The sequence below is a fragment of the Anser anser genome, assembly GCF_964211835.1.
Source record: "Anser anser genome assembly, chromosome: 3".
Taxonomy (NCBI): domain Eukaryota; kingdom Metazoa; phylum Chordata; class Aves; order Anseriformes; family Anatidae; genus Anser; species Anser anser.
In genome coordinates, this window is record NC_139722.1 from 23,824,567 (window position 1) to 23,849,957 (window position 25,391).

The 25,391-nt window shown below is 36.4% G+C and overlaps 1 protein-coding gene across 14 annotated transcripts in view; it reads right to left on the reverse strand.

The window, feature by feature from the left end:
* Nucleotides 1-25,391, reverse strand: part of CSMD1 (CUB and Sushi multiple domains 1) — a 1,157,973-nt gene that overhangs the window by 581,440 nt on the left and 551,142 nt on the right. For all 14 annotated transcript variants that reach the window (XM_083828025.1, XM_083828026.1, XM_083828024.1 and 11 more), the window contains one exon: nt 4,864-5,058. In XM_083828025.1, the coding sequence (XP_083684151.1) occupies nt 4,864-5,058 (195 nt within the window). The remainder of the gene's footprint in view (nt 1-4,863; nt 5,059-25,391) is intronic.

Genomic DNA, 25,391 nt, shown 5'->3' on the forward strand with positions numbered 1-25,391 from the left:
TGGAATACTTTCCTTTTCTTTCAGAAATTCGTGATAAATTTATTGGTTAACTTTTACTAGGAGAAATGAGTGAGTTTTAGTAATAGCTTCACCTTTTCAGAAGTTGTCTTTGAACTTTTCTTTTGGGGCTGTTTTCTATCCTTTTTCAGATTGGAAGTTGCCATAATTTCTCACTCACACACACACACACAAAAAAAAAGTCATTTAATTCAATAAGTCAAATGTGTATTGAAGAAATACAGAAGAAAAAAAAAAGAGGTAAAGCAAATCCCTTAACACTCAAGTTATGTAAACATTCTAAAAATGGTATTTGCTACACCTTTGATTTTTGATCGTAATTCATTACAAGCCATTGATGAATCTGCAGTACAGTTCTGTCCCATTAGACAGCCTTCTGCAGGGCAGCCAGTAGCAGCCAGAGAGGCAATACTGTGGCTACAAGAATGAATATTGTATACATTTTCCTTGAGGGTTTGTAATTCATGGGGAATTTTTTCTAGTAGAAGCAGCATTTGTTCAGTTTAGACAATGTATAAATTACTTCACACAGCTTCTTAATGCTTCTGAAAATATTAAGCAACAAAATTGCAGAAAATAGTAATTTGCCAGCATCAGTGAAACATATCATGAAGAATAAGGGTATTACTTTTTTTTTTTTTTTAAGTATATAAATCATGTAGCTTTATTTAACTCTGTTGTATTATCTTGTATGGATGCCATGAAATGAGTTTATGATGACTAGAAAGAAGAACACCATCTGGAAACAAAACTATAACAAAAGGTGCTTTCATGGAAAAGGCCAAGATCCTTGGATCCAAGAAACAAAAGAGGAACATTCCTTGCTCAAAGATAAAGTGATAGAAATGGCTACCCATAGCATATTTTCCATACTGATAACATGAAATAAAATAAGGAATGCTTAAAATACATCATAAATCCATATCCCACATGAATTCAAAAAGTCTTTTAAGGTAATGTCTCCACTCACAGAAATCATTAACCGTTAAATAACTTTTGTGTTATGATTTGCATTTCTTGTCAGAAGGTACACAGGAGTCTTTGCATTTCATGCAAGTTCTCCATGGGGTATAGGACCCCACCTGAGCTTTTATTAACAGGACAAATTCATAGAATTACAAATCATAAGCAAAATGTCATTCCTGTTATTGACATTTGTATGTATAGTGCCATCACATCTCATGTACTTAATACTGCACTGCCAAAATGGGCAGTATCTGCAGAAACAGAACAAATATTTAGTACACTGATGACATCATGAAATTACAACATGTATATTTTTCTGAAACCTGATTACTACCACTTGTTAGAAGGACAAAAATACATCTAAGATCAGACAACTGAAAGGTTAGACAGAATGTGTTTTCTTATGGTATTCAAAGCACCTTTTAAAACAAAACAAAACAAAACAAAACAAAACAAAAAAAACCTGTTGTATACTACTTGAAATCAAATACAAGTGGCAGACATGACTCAAATCTCTGTTGGTTTTGTGGTTATTAACTCTTGTACTTTTTTTAGCAGCGAAATGTATAACATTTATTTGCTGCGAGAAATTATAAAACCCTTCAGTCACAATAAACCTTCACAAATTGTTACAGAAAACAACTACTACCCTTTGTAGTTGTCATCCATGAATGTATTAATAATATTGCCTAGGGAGAATTTGAGCAGTAAAGGGTGTCGATATGGCTCTGGGACTGGGGTGTACAGAAGCCCAGAGGGATAAGCCCATGCAGGAATGTCAGGTTCCTGCAGAACACTTGACCAAGTAGCTGATGCTGGGCAACAGAGCTTTGACTTATTTAACCACAGGATCCTCTTCAAGGAATAAGGGCTACAAGGGAGATGAAAGAGACAAAGGAAGGAGACAAAAAAAGTTTCCCTCTCTCCTCCTCAGAAAGCAACATGACTGGAAGCTCGGTTCAAGTGCCTGTACACAAAAAAATGCCACATGGGAAGCACACTGGACAAACTGGAAGTACGTGTAAAGTCACAAAACTGAGATGTTGAGATTACAGAGACTTAGTAAGATAGCTCACCTGACTGGAGTGCTCTGACAGATGGTCGCAGGCTCATATGAAAAACAGAAAGAAAAGGAGAAGCTGTACCCTACACAAAACAGGACCTTGAATGAACAGAGGTCTGCTGTATGACAGACAACAATTATGTTTTTTTCCTACGGACTAGAGTGAGAGAGAGAAGCCAAAAGGGAGGTCATTGTGGTGAATGTCTGCTGCAGACCACCTGATCAAGAAGAAGAGGTCAAAACCTTTAAATAACTAGAAGCTTCCCAATCACAAGTTCAGGTTCTCACTGGATACTTTAATCACCCCAATCACATCTCTGTGGACGGCAGCATAGCAGAGGGCCAGCAATCCACCAGGTTTCTGAGTCCACTGAAAATATATATATATATATATATTTATTTTTTTTAATGCAGGCACTGGACAAAGCAATTAGGTGTAGTAATAAAGAACCATTCAAAAAAAAAGTGATATTCAACACCAGCCGCAGTTCCCATAACCACGAGTTGAAGATCCTGAGAGATGTAAGGAAGGCAAGTAGTATACTAAACTCCTTGGAGTTCAGCAGAGCAGATTTCAACTTGTTTGTGAAGTGGTAGACAGGCTCTCATGGGATGATGGCTTGAAGAGCTAAGGGGCCCAGGAGAGCTTGTTTGACTTCAAGGGCAGCTTCCTCAAAGCTCAAGAGTGATCCATCTCTTTATGTACATAAATGAGTAGTCATAGCAGGAGGCGGCTAGGGTTGAACAGGGAATTCCTGACTGAAGTGCTTTAACTCAAATGCAAAACAGCAATGTACAAAAGGTGAAAGCAGGGACAATCTGCTCAAAAGGAATATAGAAGTATTGCTCAGGAACACAGGGATGAAAGGAGGAAGGCCAAAACTCAGACGGAATTATACTGTTGAGGAATGTGAAGAGCAGTTATTCTAGAAGCTATTCTACAGTTATATCAATAACAAAGGAAAATGAAGGCCTTAGTGACCTGCTGTTCATTGGGTTGGCAACCGTGTGACAAAGACATGGAAAAGGCTAAAGCAATGATATCTTTACCTCTCATAATTAGCAAAGGCTGCCTTCAGACCTCCTAATTCTCAAAGAAATTAACTAGTTTGGGGAGAAAAGTAGTACGCACAGCATAGGAGGAACAATTTAGGGACTATACAAGTTAGCAGGATATATGCAAGTTCATGGTACTCAACAGTATGTATCAAGGTGTTCCTGGTGTGCCACAGCATACAGCTGATCTTTAGCATCTTCTAAAGGCTGTGACGATCAAGGGTGATTCTCAATGATCAGAGAAAAGATAAATTTTCATTTCTCATTTTCAAAAAAAAGTCAAGAAGGATTCTGGCGACTGTGTATCTGTCAAGTTCACCTCAGACCTCCAGAAGATTATGAAGAATGTTCTTTTGAAAATCATTCCCAAGCCCATGAAGGACAAGAAGGTGAATTGGGACAGCTTTTGCCAATATAAATCATTCTTGGCCAACCTGATTGCCTTTTTTGATGAAAGGATTTAGATTGGCTTTAACAAGATTTTCACAACACCATTCCCTGCTATATCCTTGTAGCCAAATTGAGAGCATATGGACTGGATATGAGTTAAAAACTGACAAGACCACCAGGCCCAGATGGCAGAGGCCAATTGTTCAAACTCAAGCTAATGGTCAGTTATTTGCAGCCGGGATTCATATTGGGGCTGAATCTCTATAATATCCTCTTATTATCTATATAATATCCACTGCATCTTGGATCTGGAATATAGGATTGAACACATCCTGACAAGGTTTGCAGACAGACTTTGACAAGACGGAAGAAAGAGCAGACAGGAATCTCATTAAACTCAAAAGAGAAATGCAAAATCCTGCAACTTGAACAAGATCATACCATGCAAAAATACTTGCTACCTGACAAACAACCTGATGGAACACAAGCTGATTCAGCAGTGCACAACTGCAGCAATAAAAACTAACCTTATAATGGGTTGCATGAGCAAGAGTATAGCCAGTAGGTAAAGAGAAATGATTAACCCATCTACTTGACACTAAGTAGGCCCCACCTGGAATACTGGAGTACAAAAAATCAGACTTGAACAAGTACAGAGAAAGGCCACTAAAATGGTTAAGATGCCTAAGAACATAATGTATGAGACTACGGAATGAGGGAAATGGACTTTTCAGCCTAGACAAGAGGAGATTGTGAGATCTAACTGCAATGCTCAATATAGGGAAGAAGGAGCCATAATCTTCTCACAGGTCCAGAACAGGAGAAATGGACATAATCTGTAAAAAGATAATTCCACTTAGACTTGCATATGAGAACAGCTAGGCACTGTAACAGGCTTTCAGAGAGGCTTTAGAATCTCTGTCCACGGAGATAAGAAATCTCTACTAGGGAAAGACCTGGGCAACCTGACCTAACGTAGAAGTTTTCCCTTCTTTGAGCAGGAGCTGGACTGGACAACCAGAGGTCTCCTCCAGCTTATATCATTCAAAAATTCTCTGGCTGAAGATTTCAAGGTACTGCTTCCTGGAAGAAAATTTCCAAAAGCGGAAAATTACAAAAGCATTTGACAGATCCTGCTATAAAACTGCTGTAGGTATCACACATGTAAATGAAAAAGAAAAAAAGGTCAGTAGATAAAACCTGCTACTTCTGAATGTAGACTCTGGATAATCACTGCTTCTGAATTGTGATTACAGTCTGGTAAAAATTTTTAGAAAGTACATTGTATTAAAAAAAGAACCTAAAAATAAATTTATTTAATCTGATCTTTTAATAGTGTGTTATTATTTTAAAGATGTCTTAATTTTTACCTCTGCAAAAAGGAACTGGAAAATCCCATGATGCTCCATTTCCAGGACTCACAATACATGTCAACATGGCATGGCCTTCTAGGATGTAACCAGAGATACAGCTGTATCGGATTTTATCTCCAATGTTGAATCTTGTTCCATGAAGTACTCCTTTAGGTATTTCTCCTGGATTGCCACACGTATGACTAGGTAATACTGTCAAAAGAAAGAAGGAAAAAAGTTACAATTAAAATCTGCAGAAAAGTAATAAATATTTGTCAAACCATTGTAATTAAGTAATTGTTACTGTTTAAAACAGTATTCCTAATACAAATAAAGTGAATTAGGCTATGGAATGTATTTTCACAAAAGTTTTTAGCTCATAAGAGACTTCATTACTTTCAGAGTTAATTTCAAAAAGCTTTTGATTCAATAATCCAGTGAAATTCTTTACAGATCTATTTTCAAACAACAAAATATCCCATGAACCTTACTAATTCTCCCAAAATTCAATAATTAATTCAATAATTAATTGTTCTCTGACAGTAAATTAGAGTCTAAAATATACTTTAAAACATTTTTTTTGTTTATTTTCAAATTGCTACAGGTTTTAGAAAATAAATTCATCTTTTTAATAGAAACAGAAAAGAAAAAAAAGACTAAGCAATGACATTGGGCAGATATGAATGGACACAGTTGTTTTCCTTTTTTTTTTTGAAGAAAGTTACTACAATTTGTAAGTATTAGTTACATGGAAGAGATTATATTAACTAGTTATCTCTTTAAATTTGATACTCCTCCACCTAAGAATAGCAAAAGTGTTTGATGTGGGGAAGGAAAATGTAATTGTTCCAGAACTCATTGGAAAGTTACTGTTGGCATGCCATTCCTTTCATTTAAGTAGTACAAATTAATTAGTTTAATTTTGTTTAGAAGAGAACAAGTACAGGAAACTGAAATATGTCATGAACAGAGCACAAAAAATACTGTCTTCATCAAAGAAATGGTGGTCTGAAAAGCTCACATGTAAGTCAAGAATTGTTTCAGAAACCACATTTTTCATGAAAAAATTCTTTCATCCTGTACTTCTCTCTTTCCTTACTTTATCCAACTGCAGAATAACGTAACTATACTAATCTCACCAACCTGCATGTTGAGAGGATTCCTTATTCAATACATGCACATCCTCAGAGTGTTGTAAAGCATTATATCAATATATCAATGCTAATTAAGCCCCATTATACCATGTAAGTTCAATTATTGCATGCACACCCTTAATTCATTACTCAAACCGTTAGTCACACTGGCATTTAGATGATCATAATTACACTTAAGTTAGAACCCAAATTATATAGGAAAATTCCAAAAAGGTCCAAGAGTAAAGACCTTCCAAAAAGATAAAGCTAAAACAATTAAGAGAGAACCGTTACATCACACTTTTATGAGAAAAATCTCAAAATATTCTATAAATATTAACTACCTAACAAAAGCCATGTAATACTGTAACGAAAAACGGGTTAGACAAATGTTCTACCAATACTGAAGATTCAGGAAGCAAGATTTCTATGCGCTATGGGAACTACTTAAGGTTGAGTGAGTAACTACCAAAGCTAGAAAGAAACAATATGATATTCAACTTCTTTTCTGCTGTTTCAGCAGCCTTAATAGAACAGCGTATTTATTTGGATTGTGCTCATCCACACTGAACGGAGAGTCAATGTTTAACTTATATATATGAGAACACATACATATAAATACACATAAAATTATTTACACTAAAGGAAGTGATTTTAACAAATTGGAATAATTGGAAGAGTTCAGATACTAACTTACATCCTAAAAAGTTAGCAACAATGATCCATTACATGCTACAGCTATGTTTTATAGCACTATATGCTCCCTCTCTCTGCAATTTTTCCCCTTTTTGCTGCTTTAGACATGGTAGGTTAACAGAAGTACTTTTGCAAAACAAGTCAAACAAGTCAATTTTTTTTTACATGGTTTGGACACAGGAGAATACCTACATTTGAAATGAGAACCTCTCTTTGCATTATATTCTAATCAAAACACTTTATAAAACACTATACGATTAAGTAGATTCATCCTGGCTTATGCGGCAAAATTTACAAAATCCAAACCTCAGCATTTATTTTTCTGAGTGGGTGTGCTATCTGGAAAAACACATTATTCAAAGACTACGATTTCTGATAAACCGCAGTCCCAAGGAAAAGGTATCAAAGCAAATCTACATCTTCCATATACATGACAACTGTTATGACAACAGCTAACTGTTGGAATCATACTGTAGCAGATCAGTCTTCTGTCTTTGTAGAGGTCTCCTACAATGACTTTTTCTCTGTGTTTTCTTACCACTACATCTGTCAGGAACCCCCACATATAATGGAATTTGGCATCCTGAAACTGGCATGCATTTTACCACAACCTCCTAAGAAACAGTAAAAGATGAGTGATCTGAGAATGACAGCCACGTTCAATAATACATGTAATAGTTCACAGGATTTCACACTTGTCAAGATCAAGCATTCAACTCCATTATTTATGTGCTTTTCTAAAAATTTCATTGAAGTACATTGAGGTAGCTGCACAATTCCCTCTGCACACACTTCACTGCTTCTAGTCTAGACCTAAGATGAATTATCCTTTGAAGGTTAGTAACAGTAACCAAAATAGTTTAATCTTTGGATTATGACAGTTCTAGCTGACCAAAGCTATCATACGCAAAGATTATATATGTCCATCAGGCTTTAATTCCACGGCCAAGTTTTCAGTAAAAGACCCCTATTTTTCTAGTGTTATTGAAGTCGACTTCCAACTGGATTGAGAATCTATGGTCACTTCCTAGAGGAAGTTAGTAGAATCACTAGTGTCACTGTGTCTTTCATTATCAATATGCTTGATTCATTAAATCATTTGTTATTTATTGTACGCTAAGAACAATTACACATTATACAGCTCTGAAAAACTAAAGGCAATAGCTTTTTTACATTTATCCAACTTATTCTCACATGGTATGCTGCATCTCATTTTCCTTCAATCAAATCCTCAAATTGGAAGAGAAATCATTGTGTTCAGAAAGGAATCCAGTTAGCCTTAGTATTTTAAAAGCAAAAATATGTACAATAGGATAGCCATGAAGATCCACCTCCTAAGACTTCTTCCTTGTGAGTCTATCTTCACCAGTCAGACAGATGTAAGAATCTGTGTTGACTTCATTTCCTAGCACAGATCAATCTGGAGCACTGTGCAGTAAGATTTATTCATGAAATTAAATCTAAAAGATAGTCCTTCCTCATACATTACGTATCTCTTCCTAGACAGTAGAAAGCTATTACTGTGACCATAGGCTGCCACTAATTATGTTAAGCTTTCAATAGAACTCTCTGATCAAAATCTCTAATGTAATTTATTAATTAGATAACATATCAAAGGTTTTAATCCATTATTTAAAGTAACTATGTACATGTTATATATTTAGTCTTTTTAGAAAAGCATTCAAAAACTACATTTTATATAATAAAAGATAATATTAATATTAATTATCAAACATTGGCAAAAGTCCACATCAGGACTGTAAAATGTAGCAGATAAATGGCATAATTTTTGAGAATATACAAATAATTGATTAAAAGTTGTTAAATAAACTTTGTTGAATATGACTAGACATTCTTATAGGTGGCCTCTATCATATTGTTTATTTACAAGGCCTTTTCCATATTGTTTCTGAAGCTAATCTCTATATTCTTTTGTGATATAGGCCATTTGAAAGTATATTCACAGCATTTCATAGTTATCCTTTGCTTTCACTTAGCGAGAGTGAAACTTCCTTCATTTTGCTGGATATCAGACTTCACTATCCACCCCTTTCTGATCACACAGATGTTGTAACAGAGGAAGAAAGCCTAGAATTAGACAGCCATAGTTGATAATGGAAAAACAAAATATGAATGGTAGCTGTCACTTAACAAATTATTGAATGAGTATTTTATTCCATCCAAGTTTTCTTACTTACAGTCTTATAGCTTTACTATGCTCATTACACTTGAATGCAAGTCTTCAAACATGCAGTAAGCAATGCCTATATGTTTTCCCCATGTTTATTTCAAATCTGTCAGGACAACTACTGTCAACATAACATCCTGTTTTGGTAGGATATTGTTTTCCTGTATTTTGGTTTTAAAAGGTCAAATTATAAAAATATACTTTCTAATAGATTCTGAAAGTATTGAGGTCTTCAGCAATCCAACTCCAGTGGATGGTTACAGGAATAAGACATCTAGATTGGAATCAGTTATATAAAACTGAAAAATAGCTTCCTAACCTTTGCTGGAAATACTGGACAGAAGCTCAATCTGACAATGACTTCAGGAGAACATAATGGATTATTTTTATTTTTTTTACAGATGTCACTATCATCAACTATATTGCGAAGACTGCCCAGAGGACCTAATAGCAAAAACCTCATACTGTTTATCTCACTTAGGAGATACTGGTTTTATCCTTCTGTGAATCAGATGGTAAGATTTTACAGGCCAATGATACTTAAGGTAGTCATAACTGGACAACAACAATTCAGAAAGTAGTTTAATTCAAACTAGCAAAACGGAAGGGGAAAGGAAGGGAAAAGAAGAAAGGAAGGAGCAATGTGGATGTTTTTCTTTCACTTATTTTTACAGCTTTACAAGACTTTATAGGCATACATGTTATTTGTTCTTTTTCCTGCTCTTTCTGTAAAGACCAGAAAAGTTTTCCAGGGTTGCACCTATGCTCAGCTAAATGTTATTGCAAACTTTTTTTTTCTTTTTTTTTTTTTTCTTTTCCGCTATTTCATAGTCTCTCTAGTACAGTCCCCTAAATGTTTCATAACATTACCATCTTATAGTGGGGGCTGGAGAAAAACACACACAAAAGAAAAAAGCATAAGGAGGAAGACAGAGTCCCTTGATACAGGTGGCAACTTTGGAATTGCAACATTGGGAGGAATTTCAGGAGCTGTATGGAGAAAATCAGGGATAAAGAAAAATTCAGGGCTGATGAAAGGATGTTTTATTTGTGTGATGGACAACACCCAATATCCAGTCCACATGGCTAAAATACATGCTGGACTTTGGTTTCATGCATAAACTAAATATATGCAAAGAACTGTACTTTCAAAGTCATAGAAGAAGAAAATTTCTGTGGAGAGCAGTAACTATACTCATGAAAACAAAAGATGCTAACAAATAGGAAAAAAATGCTAGATTTTCTTGCACAAATGGAATTGAAACAAAAGTCCCTGCTCAAACTCAGAAAAGCAGCCTAATATGAAAAGAGACCTATGGAAAAAAATTCATCTACCAAATGAACAGTGCTGTACTGAACAAAACATGCATTAAAATATATATGTGTATATGTATAATGTATATGCATATGTCCCTATATATGCATTTTCTTTAATAAATCTGTTCTGGAAATAATAGAAAGTTCTTTTCCAAGTTGTAAGTAACAAAATTTGCTTTAAAAAAACTAATTTTTAAAAATTCTAGAGAACTGTTCTTGCCATTCTACTTAGGAAAAGACTAGAAAATCAATACATTTGATTTTTTTTTTTAAACTTCTAATGCCTTACATTACAATCCATTACAGTGCATTTTGACCTTTCTTTTTAAAAGTAATTCCAAATATTGAATCAATTGAAAAGCATGTAATATTTCATTGTCGCTTTATTAAACTTTTTCTTTTTTTTATTTCCAAAAGCTATGTACAATGAATAGTTAATTGATCTACCAATCTTTCGTATTAGTGTGGAAAGCTGTAAATACATGTAGGTCACTTGTTTATAGGATTGCACGATGACAGTAACTGTACAGTCACACCCTTTGCAAAATCCTCACTTTTGTAGACCAACAAGTTCTCCAGACGTTCCCAGTGATCTCAGGGACCTAGGATTCCTTAAAGCTGATCTTATCACTAAAACAGTTAGGATGTGTCCGCTATTTAGAGCAAGAAGTACCTTCATACCAGCAGTCTTAGACACATTCTAAAGGTTAAACTGTAACTTTATGAAGTTCCCTGGGCAGGAACCTTTCATGGTTTTAGCTGGGAGTGAGTTAATTTTCTTTGTAGAGGCTCATGCAATGTTGAGTTTTGATTTTTTTTATGAAAATGATATCGCACCAATGCTTTTAGTTGTTGCAGAGCAGTGCTCACACAGAGCCAAGGACTTTTCAGCTTCTTGTGCTGCCCTGCCAGTGAGGAAGCTGGGGGAGCACAAGGACCTGGAAGGTGACACAGCCAGGACAGCTGGCAAAGGCTGACCAAAGTGATATCCCATACTGTGAAACACCACATGGAACAATAAAACTGAGGGGGAATTGGCCGGGGTATGCTGGCCACTGCTTGGGGACTGACTGGGCATTAGTCGGTAGGTAGTGAGCAACTCTTAATTAGTTCTTTTATATTAAAATATGTTTTCCAGAATGTTTTCTCCTTTGCATTTACCTAAGCACTTTCTTCCACTAAAACACGTTTTCAGAATTATACAGTATGCTTGTATGACATAACAACTTTCTCCCAGTGTTCACAGGCAATTTTATACTTACAGATGTAGGAAACTTCTAAAGTATGCACTAGAAGGTTTTTTTTTCTGCATCTACTATGTCAACCAACAAACTGTAGAATCAAAGACTTTTCACATAACTTGTTTCAGAATGTAATACTGTTCTTTATTTGTTTTCTTAAACCATTGTCTTCATCTATTGACCTGCCAGCCATGAATTTGCTATGGGCTGAATCAGCTCCTGTTTCAGGAGCTATCAAAGGAACAACTGAACTTGATCTAAGAACGCCTTAGTGATGAAAACTTGATTTTTAAATAAAATTAAGATGGAATAGTATTTGAATCTGTTGTCTAGTGGTCATGTAATTTTTGTTCTAATAAAAATAGTGAATTACTTGGCTTGAAGGTTTATTAACTACCATATGTGATAAGAAAAAGGAGAAATTTAATTTTATTAGAGCTGTGCCATTGCGATAGCAAAATCATCCTCCCCCTTACTTCCTGCCCTGAAGTTTCAGTTAATATACATATTTATCCTGTTTCTAATACCTTTAATGGTTTGTAGTCTCCCTTTTGAATTTCATCAGTGAGGGAGAAAACAGTGAAACTATTAAGGCTCTGTCAATAGGTATCTGTAGGGCGCTTCTGCAGCAGCATAAATATCTGAGATTTGTAATTATTATTTGGTATCTTCTTGTATGGTACCTCTTGACTATTTCAGATCACCCCTAATTCAGTCCTGAGTCTTGAGTCTCAAGTAGTTGTACTATTACTGTAAATGGAAACCATTGAGGATTTGCCTGCAATAAATCATTCATAAAGTCTCAAAAGTTGGGAGCATATCTTTGCACAAACAAGTCTCACACAGAAATTGTATATGCTATGAATCTGACTCAATATGGACTTTGTAGAGGGGCGGTATCCTGATTTTAGCTGGGATAAAGTCTTAAGACTGGAAGAGTGAGTGTTTGAGTCATACCCTTCTTGCAGCCAAAACAAATGTTCCAGTTGTTGGATTAGTTTTTTGTTTGTTTGTTTTGATGACAATGTTCACTTCCCTCTTACTCAGAGACAGAGTGTTTAGACATTATCCATTAATGGCTTTTCAATTAGTAAATTAATAAATAAAGATTCTTGGCTGAAATTTTTCATGCCAGTAACAGCCAGGGTCAATAGCATACAGTTGACTTATGCAAGTAGGTCAATTTCTGTCAGAACATTCTAAAAAGCACAGTTCTTTATCAGGTTGTATTGACAAAAAAAAAATGACAAAATAGTTGAATGAGATATAGAAGCTGTTGGAAAAAAAATGTTATTTACTGATCCATTATGTAGAGTTATTCCATCTTTTAAGGGATGTGGTCTAATATTCAACACTCAAGGCTTCATAGTTACTTCTTGAAAGCAGAAGGGCACGTCTACAGTACTACACAAAGTATTGAAGCTAAAGTACAAAAAGTTATTAACATTGCTTGTATTTGAGAGGTATTATATAACTATGTATATCACATTCTATGCAAGTTCACAGAGATTTCCTTTAAGTAAATGATCAGCATTATTCTACCAATGAAAAGTGTGGTTTTATATTTTTTTTATTTATTTTTTTCTAAGCAAGTCAGAACCTATTGGTGTACTTGAAGCCCATGGAAACATAAAATTTTCAGATTATTTCTTCAGCAGTCATACCTCTACTGCTATTTCCAAATACATTTCATATGTTATCATACAACATAAGGGCTTACTTACTTTTCCACAGGATACTCACTGGTCATAAACTTGTTTTTACTTATTTTTACTTATTTTTACTTATTTTTACTTTTTATTTTTACTTATTTTACTTATTTTTACTTTTTTTTTTTTTTTTACTTATTTTTGCTAACTAAAGCCCAGGTCACATACTAAGTCATTCATATGGATCATTGTTGTTTTGATAAATTCATTTTGTCATAGGTTTTCTTTCTCATCTGTACCTCCATGGCAATATACGGCTTAGGCATCATACAGAAATAAGCTAATCAAAGAATACAAATACTACTTCTTTCACAAGTAATAGTGATTTCCATTGTCTCAAAGGTGCTGAAATGAGGAAATGCTTTACAAAGTGTTTCAGTCCATCTTTGTTCACTTCTCTTGGAATAGAGTATAGAATATACTTTGTAGGTATACTAAACTTCTTTCTCTTATAAACTTCTTTCTCTTATAAACATAAGACCATTTGCAAAATCAGTTTTTTTCTGTGACTAACTTTGTAGACCAGCTCGTACAGAACTCTCAGGATGGTTAAGCTTTGACCAGCAAAAGTGATTCAATACTCAAGCCTTCTTCCATGGTTACTTCCTTTCCTTCTATACCAATCATGTAGAATCTTTTTTTTTACTGTTTCAAACTCAGAATCTTTTCCTGATTTTATCCTTCAGTTCTAGAGTAGGCTGGAAGAGCCAACATGGAATCATTAACAGCGAATTATGCCTGACCAATCTGATTGCCTTCTGTGAAGAAATGGCTAGCTTAGAGGTCTAGCAGAGGGTAGTAGATGTTGTTTACCATGACTTCAGCAAAGCTGTTGACAAGGCTCTCCATAGCATCATTGTAACAGAAGCAGTGGAGCATGAAATGAGTAAATGGACTGTGAGGCTGAGAGAAAATTGGCTGGACTGCAAGGTTCAGAGTGCTGTGACCAACACTAAAAAGCTCAACTGGCAGCTGGTTACTAGTTGATTCCTTGACGGTTGATACTATAGCCAATATTCTTTAACACCTTTTACTGCTATGAGAAATAGAAAGAACCATCTAAAGTTTCAAGATGATACCAAACTGGTGAGCAGTAGCACTGCTACTACTAGCAGAACTGCTATTCTCTAGGCTGTCAAGTTACCTCTGAAACATCCTGACACAACATGAAATTCAATGAGGCAAATGCAAAGTATTGCACCCACGACAGTGTAACACCGTGCAACTGTACAGTGTGGCACCACCTAGCTAGGAAGCAGTTTGTCAGAAAGGGACCTAGCAGCAACATTCTTCAGCGGCAGAGACACAGAACTGAACCCCCAGCTGTAAAAGAGTAAAAGAGCAGCCAGCAGACTGAGGGAAATGACTCTCCCCCTCTATACTGCACTTGTGATGCCATAGCTGGAGTACTGTGCCCAGTCTGAGGCTTTCCAGTACAAGGAGGACACTGACGTCTCAGATGTCATCTGGGATCCTCCATTCAGTGGAAGAACACCAGGATGGTCAGGGACTGGAGTGCCTGTCCTGTGAGGAGTGGCTGAGGGAACTGGGTTTATTCAGCCTGGAGAAAAGACTGCTCTGCAAAGTGCTAATCTTAATCCTGTCTCCAAACACCTGCTGGGCCAGTGCAGAGGACACAAATAGGCTCTTCCCAAAGATGCACAGTGATGAGAAGAGTGGCAATGGATGCAAGTTGCAACAAAGGAAGTTCCACTTAGAATGTATGGGTTTGTTTTTTGGACCATGAGGACAGCCAAGTATTGAAACCAGGTGCCCAGAAAATCAGGAAATCTGTCTTGGAAATACTCAAAATGTGACTAGACAAGGCCCTAAACAACCTCATCTAATTTAGCCTTGCTTTGTTGGGGGTGAGTGGGTGTTAAACAAACAGCAGGGATACTGTCCAACCTAAATAACCCCATGACTCTGTCTTCAAGAAGTTTGCTGAAAAATAAGCCTCTTTAGAATCACCGGTGGCTATTTATACTGATTATATTCTTTTTTCTAATGTTTATGATCCTGAGCTTCAAGTTTACTGTTGACTTTCATTATATGCTTTTGGAGCACAGATTATGCAACCACAGGAAAAAAAAAAGCAAGCAAAAATGGTAGTATCTAATATAATATGGAGTCCACAACTTGGGCCCTGGGTTGTATACAAATAATAATAATAAAATAATTTTATGTTTCTGTTTTGAGATTTAGAAAGCTCCCAGTCTAATAAAGATAAGGTGAAATTACATAATAAGAAAAATAATAATTAAAAGAAATGCCTCCCACAGAAAGGTTAAGTCAACAAATAATCTGTATTGGTTATATCACTAAATTAATTTTTACTCTATTTCATATTTATTATGATATTTAAGAAAGGGATCTGGGAACACTCAATTTTTAGTCTGCTTCATCTATTTTATATATACACACACACAGAAACACAGGCACATTAGATTGAAACTGGAAATCTTCAGTTTGAATGACTCCATTTTTAGTTCTTCTCCTAACAGAAGATCTCAGGATTCTCTAAAACCTCTTCTAGCAGAGGATGTGTCAAAACACAGATTTACACATGACACAAATCTAAACTGACTGTTATCTTTTTTTCTTTTTTTTCTTTTTTTTTTTGTGAGAATAGAAGAGAAATATACATAGATTTTTCATCTTTATTCCCCGCAAAAATGAAATTAGGATGTTTTCTGAGTCCTAGCGTTCAATGTCATGCTCTCTCAAGATCACAAAACAATGCTTGCACATGACATAACTATTTTGTTTTTTCATTTTTATCTGGGAAATTAGTTACTCCAAACTGTGTTATTTAGGCCATTTTGTAAACTCATGACTCATCAAATTAAATTTAATTAGTATGAAATACAAAATATTCAATAATACTTTAAAAAAAAAACTTAGAAGCATATTCTTCCTATGCAAATGTTACTCAAGTTTTGGAACTACTGTCCGTTATTCCTCCAAGTAATCAGAGAATAGCTTGGGTTGGAAGGGACCTTGAAGACCATCTCGTTCCAACCCTCCTGCCATGGGCAGGCATGTCACCCACTAGATCAGGTTGGCCAAGGCCCCATCCAACTTGGCCTTGAACACCTCCAGGGATGGGGTGTCCACAATTTCTCTGGGCCGAAGATGCTTTCAGAAAAGCTCTGTATGCATTCAGACACCAGAACAAGAGTCCCATTTTCAGAAGATAATGGATACTGAACTCCTTTGCAAGGCATCACTGTTGCAGATGCTACAACTCAAAGTTTAGGCTTCAATTACAGATTCTTGAAGAACTGAAAAAAGTACCTCTGCCTAAGAAAATGCCCAGATGTTTATGGCATTTATTTTGTGAATAATTACACTGTTTCCTTACAGAATGGGAAAAAAAAGAACATGTTATGAAAATAAATAAATAAATAAATATAAATCTGGTGGCCAGCAAATCAAAGGTTATACTCAATTTTAGATAAGTACTATATTTTAATCAAAATATGCACTGGGGCTATATCCAGTCACTAGAAGTCAAACTTACGGTAATTATTCAGCAGCAGAGAGAATGTGGGTGTGGGGGACACTGTTCCACACTCATGTAATTTCCTGATATGCTCTGTGCTGGTATGGACTCACCTCAGTCAAGTACTGCATACAGTTTCGGACACCAAAATATAAGAAGGACATAAAAATATTAGAGAGTGTCCAAAGAAGGACAGCCAAGATGGTGAAGGGTCTAGAGGGGAAGATATCTGAGAAGAAGCTGGTCACCTGGATTGTTCAGCCCAGAGTAGAGGAGACTGAGGGGAGGCCTCATGGCGGCCTGCAGCTCCCTCACGAGGGGAGCGGAGGGGCAGGCGCTGAGCTCTGCTCTCTGGGGACAGCGACAGGACCCGAGGGAATGGCATGGAGCTGGGACAGGGGAGGGTCAGGCTGGATATCAGCAAAAGGTTCTTCACCCAGAGGGTAGTTGGGCACTGGGACAGGCTCCACAGGGCCATGGGCATGGCACCGAGCCTGACGGAGTTCAAGAAGCATTTGGACAATGCTCTTAAACATATGGTTTGATTTTTGGGTGTTCCTGTGTGGAGCCAGAAATTGTACTCAATGATTCCTGTGGGTCCCTTCCAGCTTGGGATATCCACACACTGAAGCATTCACACAGTGAAGCATGGCCCAGTATATATCTGTTGGCAACTTTCTTCTTGAGACTGTCTTTGTTGAGCCTTGTAGAGATTTTAAAAATAGCCTTATTGGCTTACAGAAATCAAGATGTTATATTTACTCTTGTTAGCTAAGCAAGTATAAACCTGTATTTTCACAGAATCCAAGGATAAAAGGAAATCTGTTCTCTGTTATATGTACATTTCTGTATTTGTGCATTCATAAATCTTAGCAATATTTTCCAGATAAAATACTTGGATGATATCACTTTTGAAATCTACAGCTTTCTTATTTTACAAGCATTTACCCAACTGTGTCTGTCATTCTCTAAGGATGTGCAAAATGGTATTGGATTGCATATCTATGAAAATCACTTGGGAGTATGCAGCAATGTTAAAACTCTAATACATCTTCCACGTTGAGATTGATATTTTAATTTTCTTGTGCAGGTAATAACGAAAGATTGATGGATTTTATTTTTAGTATGTTTACTTTTATTATAAAGTATGTAATAAATGTCTTGCTGTTGGTTATAAGACCATAAAAGTCAATATTGTACAAACAATGCTAGAAAACTCTCAAGAGCAAAGTCAATCTTAAGTTAAAGCTAAAACTTCATATTTCCTCATACTTGTTTTGCCCTCAGATGTACTACACCCTTTCCTAGATGAGCTAAGATCAGTAAGCAGTATTTCTTGATCTTAGCTCTCTCTTCTTGAACAAGGAGAAGAAAGAACAAGCTGAGCATGACAGTCCAGGAAGAGGCTATAAAAAGCATTTGAGTCTGTACAAAATTTATAAATGGAAACTTTGCCAGCTACCAGAGATCAAAAGTCATTAGTCATATTCTTATAAATATCAAAATCATGCTTTTCCACCCCATCAAAAAAGTTCACTGTGTTCTATGGTCTGTCTTCCAATTCGTCAGTACGATCATTACAGGCGTGTGCAGCATCCGTTGCCTGCCCTTCTCATTGTGCGAAAGATCATTCTGACCTTTTGGCAGTGATGGTACTCCCACTTTCCCAACCATCCTTCCGCAAAATTACTTCTGAACTGCCAACACCACCAATGTAGTCAGAAGACGACCTCTAGCTCATCACCTAACCTATTTGGTAACAAATAAAAACAAGCAAATACCTTTAAAAAATAATAATGCAAAACCAGACAGCTTTTGAGAATCTCACAAGACAAAGGACTTACATTCATAAAAAAAAATCAAATCCATTCTGTGGTTGAAATCCCATCGGATATGAAGGCTAAAGCAACAGTATCTCTGTGTGTTAAACAAGGTACTTATCAAACAGAAAGATAAGCACAAGAAACTGCAAAGACCTTATCTGGAGCCCTGCATACAAATCTGATTTATCCTTGCTCAAATAAGAGCAATTCAATCTGAAACAAATGCAGAGCAGAGCTATGAAAGTGATCAAAAGCTTTTAAGAAGGTATTGGATGATTTTTTACAGCTTTCATCTGAGAAATAGAGACTAAAATGCAAATGCTATGAAGACTCTGGAAGGCAAACACCAGGTCACAAGAAATTTTATATAAGCTGAAGGCAGGGCTGGGACAAAAATAAAAGCACATGAACTAATCACAGTTACAAGAGGCTGAAAATTACAAGCATTTTAAACAAAATGTAAAGTTATGGGGAAGTTTCCATACGGTTATACGGAGAGAAGAGACTGGGGTGAATGTAATTAGTTTGAAGCTGAACCTAATTTATGAAGCAATCTTAAACAGAAGCGAGTCCTTGTGATTTAAGGAGCCTGACCCAGGAATGCAGAGGCTCCCTCATCCAGCCATCACAACTGGAGACAAAAGGTCCAAGACTCCCACTTACACACTTCCTAACCAGTCAGCCCCCACCACACAGAAATTTGATTCTGATATTTCTTTTCATTGAGACATCTGAAATTGATGTTGACAAAAAGAAAAGAGAAAGGTAATTGGCTTCTAAATTTACATGAAAAAAGCACACTAACTTCAAGATGGAAGTCAGGAATGTGCAAAGATACTATCTTGATGTAGTTATACGATTAAAGAAAATACATTGCACAATCAAGATTTTTATGCTCTCCTAACTATTAACAAAGCAGTGGAGCATTTAAGAATTCACCCAACTTCTCTTAAATTTTATACATCCAGCAATCTGAAGCCCATTTTTTTCTTATATTTTTTTTCCTGAAAAACTTTGAAACAAGAGTCCATCAGACCCATACGCAGAATTGCTACTAAGATGAGAGAACAAGTATTAATGAGTACAAGATTCATTGATAACAGAATAGTTACTAAAATTGTACAGATGAATCGTGAATGAAAATTGTTGGAGAGAGATTTCACAAATAGATTTTCCCTTTATTGCTCCCAACACTTTCTGCAATGATTGTTGCTACTAAATCAAATGGGATTTTTGAACTACGAAGAACTGCCATACTAGGTAAGAACTGCAATTTTAACAAAACAAGGCATGAGCTAGCTTTTTTTTTAAGATACAAAGTTATAATCATACTGTATGCAAATATCCTATGTGTACTAGGGAATAGACTTGAATAAACACAAACAAAATGTTCCATCTTTCAGCAAAACACATTCAAGATGATTTTTCAGCACTGAACAGATAAAGCTTAATGTAAAATACCCAATGTCATGCATTATTTGACAAATAGAAAATGTAGAACACCTTGTATGTACCACTCTGCTTTTTTCAAGGCTAAGTATTTACAGGTCAGGGAAAACATTATGAATTGAAAGAGACATTAGAAAAAAAAGGAAGAAAAAAAAAAAAGAGAGATTACATTTGAAAAATCAGCTTCATGAATAGATACACTACTGTTGATTTAAGAGACTCTTCAGCTATCACCAGCTCACTAAATAAGGCACTTACTACTACTTAGTACTAAATAAGGCAATATGCCATCAAAAAACATTTGATTCTTTTCATTCTCTTTCTTTCCTACACTCTGGTTTACTGTTTTCTGAGACTACAGTAAAGTCCAGAGAAAAACAATCTGATGCAGCATCAGCGCAGTGCTGTCTGCTCCGACTCAGGCACTCCCCTACTGATGCTGTGCAGGCTGTTAACAAAGCTGCACTGTGAGGTCTCACAAGCTGCCCACCACTCTTCACGTTTTCTCAATGCTTTGGTAAATGGCACTCCATCGCCATCAAAGACCTCAAACTTTCTCTTGCTTAAAACACACACAAGGCAAATTTTTAATGAGAATTCAATATGGTATACAGGAGATTATTTGAGTTGTATACTGAGCTTTGTGTATTTGCAGGCTCCTACTTCAACAGGTGTGTCAGATAACTTACTCCCTGCTTCAGCAGCATGGAAAAAAAAGGGTTTTAAACGGGTAGGAGAAGAATCTACTGCCTCAAAAGGTTTAGCTATAGGAGAATAATCACATTTCCATATAGCTTGCTATGCCGGGAGTCCCCAGCTAACATACGGGTCAATGTACTGTGTTTCACAGACCTCAATGAAACAGAGAAAAAAAAAATACTTGTGCTCCACGGCTATTAAGTTTGTGAAAGTTAATGTAGCTTCCGTGAACATATCAATCTTAATGTGAGTTTTAGTGTGGTCAGAACTCATAATTTTTCATGAGCCAGCTGACTTCATAGGAAAGAAAGGATTGTAAAAAAATAATTGTTTTTGTGTGTTGGTGTGTCTCAACATGCAACACAGGTTTTCTGTTTAATCAGACAAGATGAGGCAGGGTGCTCTTGAAAACAAACAAACAAACAAAAATAAGTAAACAAAAAAACACATTCTGTCATAAGACCTTTGCTTAAAACACAACATTTTTTTTCTTTTTTTGCTTTAAAACACAAAAATTATTTCTGTTGCTTATTGTCAGTGCTGTCCTGTGCTAGCCTCTTGGTTCTGTGGTTTACCCAACCAGTCTATGAGAAAGAGCAGGGAACTGATGTGGCTTTGAAAGGAAAAAAAAAAAAAAAGCCTCAAACACACATGTTAATGCATGCTTGGCTGGATATTTAAGCTGGAACAGTTAACAGCCCTGCTTAGGGGAAAAAAGATACATACATATGACGTGCAGCTAAGATACTTGTTAGCTGCAGTGCAGGAGTAAGAAAGAGCAGCAGCAAGAAAACAAGTTCAAATACCAAAATGAGCCACAATATGAAACCACGAGCTGAAATTTCTAATGACATGCACTTTCTATAAATGGTCTTACCATGGTAGTTGGAACAAATAACTAGAAAAGGTCTCTTGCACAAATGAAAGAGAAGAAACGAGGTAAGAACAGCATTACCCTACATATGCAATTTAACATAATGTTAATTGCTATTTATGTCATCCTAATTAACCAGAAAAGGAGAATTTTAGGTACTAAATAAAGAGCTTATAATTGTTGGTATTTTTGGTTTCGCTTTTGTTTTTCCAAACCTGTTTTCTCAATAAAAGGCAATTGCAACTTCAGAGATTGCATAATATCTGTCACATAAGTACATATCTTAGCACATATTTTTTACCTTAAAAATATGATATTTTAGCTGAAATATGATATTTCTTTTTAAAAAAAAAGAATCTGTGGCCCATCATGCAAATCCATCCTTAAGAGTTTTTTTTTTTGTTTGTTTTTGTTGTTGTAATTATTATTATCAGTCCATTTTTACATGAGAAACCTTAAAAGCTCCTTCACAAGCCCCTGAGGTTGAATCATGCCAATCTGATGTCCTTGTAAGTTCATTAAGTGTGAGCACTCTGCTACAAATCCTTCTGCACTAATGGGATAAGGAAGCAGGGGTCTAGAGAAAGACAGTGGCTTAAATCCACTGCAAATGTGAATTTAAACAATATTGTGCTTGCAAGAAATGCTTAGTATTGTTTCCAGATACAGAAAGAAAATTAGTGAAGAAGTTGCACGATACCCCCCTAATCAAATATACAATTCAGACGGAGGAAACATGAAGATTAAATCCCAAATATCAGAGCCTCTGAAAATAAAAATCCCCAGGATCACTCTGAGTAAGATGATTGTTTACACACAGCTACTGTCATATAGAAGCCACAGAAACCAAGCAAATGTGTGTATCCAAATGTGAGAGCAGTTACTTGAAAATATAGGAGACAACCTTTTATTACATTAACACCGAGGCAGCACAGAAATTATCTAGACATGCAGAAATACTTTCCAAGCTTAGGCAGGGTCTGTCTGTGTCATACAATGGAGCAGTGTAAAGAGTATCAAACTCACTTTCACAAAATACAGTGAAGAGTGGAGATAATAAACTTGTGAAAGCCACCTAGCTAAATTAGTGTAGTGCTTCATCCTAGTAAATAAGTCAGCTTGCCCTTTTCTGTAGCCACAGGTACAGTCCTGGTGCTGTAAATGAGCTGACAGCAGCTAGCCCTTCCAGCTGAGCACTGTACTGCACCCAGCAGTGCAAACCTGGAGCTAAATAACTTCAGTTTCCATGCAATCCAACTGTTTGCACAGATCTCCGTTTTTAAAATGTAGCCATGCAGCTAAACATGGGCAGCAGTTTTGTTCAGTTCCATACTTTCATAAATGAAGCTGAAAGAATAAGTAAAAACAACCAGAGGCACATCGGTTCGATCTGATGAAGAACTGTGTTTGCGCTCAGAAGAACAATGAGCCTCACTGTACTGAAATACATTATCGTTGTTTGCAAGATAATAAAAGTTGTAGGGAGCTGGAGAGTGGCAATGAGTAGGAGGGGACAGATTTCTCAAGACTGTGAAACATTCTCACTTCCTATGAAACACTCGGTGTAAAATTTACCTGAAACTTCTAAAGGATTTTCGTCCTCAGCCACCTGAACAATGTAACCCACCCCAGAGAATTCTTTATTACCCCAATTTCTTGTTCCTATGTTCAGTAATGGTCTGACCAAAACTTAATCTGGTCAGGACTAACTCTCAGGATCCTTCTGATGTGGAGATGACACCAGATTCTCATCTAGCTCTATCTATGAGGTTATGGCTATAAGTGACACTTGCAGCCAGACACCTTTAAATAACTCCCATGTGTTCTCCATCTCCGTAATTCTTTTGGGACTCCAACACCACCAATGTGGTAAAAAATAAAACAAACAAAAAATCCACTGATTCTTCCTAAGTATTTTATGTAAGATGACATTCTGTCCACTGTGGTTGCAGTTGTCTGTTTTAACCTTAAGCTCAAAACAGCATATGGAACACCAGAAGGTATTTTCATCCTCCTCAGTTTTATCACAATCTTGACAGCCAAATTAGTATTGTGGCTATTTGAACAATGAAGCCATCTGTGAGGCTGATGACATACCGAAGGAAAAGTTTACTTCGCTGCAATACTTCTTCCATGTGCAGCTAAAGGAGATTGTCTGCTGTTATTTGTCTAAAAGATTATTTACTGGAAGTAACAGAAGAGAGCTTAATACTGAAATTGTCTCCGAATCCCTTAATTCCATGTTTGTTTCTGTACTACATTTGCGCACGGAGGTGAGGTTGATCTCCAAATCAAGTCTCTTCTACTCACAACACCAGAAGACCGTGGCTGTTTCACTGGACACCGTGCTTAGCTTCTAGAGACTCCACATCCATGTGAGTCACCAGACCAGGCTAAGGAGATGTGCTGACTATTCTATACACGAAAACCGAACAGCTCTGAGGCCAGCTGGCGTGTTATTATTATTATTATACTTTCTGAGCCTGCAAAACAGGATGGCTGCATCCAGATTGCCTGCTCAAAACAGCTACTGGTCTGTACTAATTTCTGAATTATTCCCAAGAATCGTTTGGAAAGCACTACTTGGCCCAAGCAATATGCGTGCTGCAATCCATCTAACAACAGTATAGAAAACTGTTAGTGCCCCAGCCCGTGTCCTGGCTTAATACACTGGTGAGGATCAAGGCACTGTGATGGTATTGATTGCTCACTCATCCCAGACAAGGAAGAGAAAGAGCATCACACTGAAATTTTGGATGGCTGTGTGACCACTGTCCCATGCCTTTGCTGTCCCTCAGAGGGCATTTCACACCTGCTCTGCTTTTAAACAATTCTATCATACATCCCACAGTAAGTAAACAGAATCAGTAAAAATCCCAGTATTTCAAGGGTAACTTGAAACACATTCCATCACAACAACACTAGATGCAACTAAATATAAATGTTCTTTATTTTTTGTTTGTTTTAAGAGAAAAAGCAGCACTAAGATCAGCGTACTCTTTACAATGATATTTTTTTAATGGTGAAATCAGAAAGTTGTCTCCACTGCCACCACTGATAAGATGGGACAAACCTCTCATATACAACCAAGGAATTTGGGGTATTTGTTTTCAATGTCTCTGACCCTATCTGCATGGATATACAAACAAACAAACAAACAATAACAACAACACAACAAAAAAGTAAGGATAAAACCTGCACTGTACTGATATAAAGGATAATATCTATCCAAACTCAAAAGACCTAAACAGATCAAATAGACTTTTTTAAGGTTTTCATACAACTGTGTTGCAAGGAGATATTAGCCTGCTGAACAGCTATCTGTGCCTTTTTATGGGTTTCTGAAGTTTGCAAGGCTCCAGCCCTATGCTGTACTGGCACTTCAATTTACTTCATGCAAACCCTGTGAGTGAAAGGGATTTTATTTATCTGCCTGATAATACTAACCTATTACATTTTCTTGGAAAAAGAAAAAAAAAGGCAGTTCTATAATCTACCAACGATTAAATGACAGAGAATTGAAAGCTTTATGTTCATTCAGTAATCACAGCAGCTCTTCTTTTTCACTAAACAGGTTTTCCATTTGTAAAGAGCTTGTCATGGTGAAGGGTAACATCTCAAGAGACAAACACGTTCTGCCTTCATTATTCACCCACATATTTAACGTGGTTCCAAGGCTGGCTGGATAAATACCTCCCAACCATATAAGATGTCTTTTTCCTCATTTTTCATGAAACAAGCAAAATACTTCAATTTTTTAAATGCCACTTCAGTATCTCCTATACGTGGCATTTACAGCTTTAAAGATCTCTATGGTTTCTGACAGTTGGAAAATTAAGTTTAGAGTTTGTTGGAACTTCAGATGCTGAATGCTGAAGCAATAACAGTATACTAATAATGCTGTAAGATTAC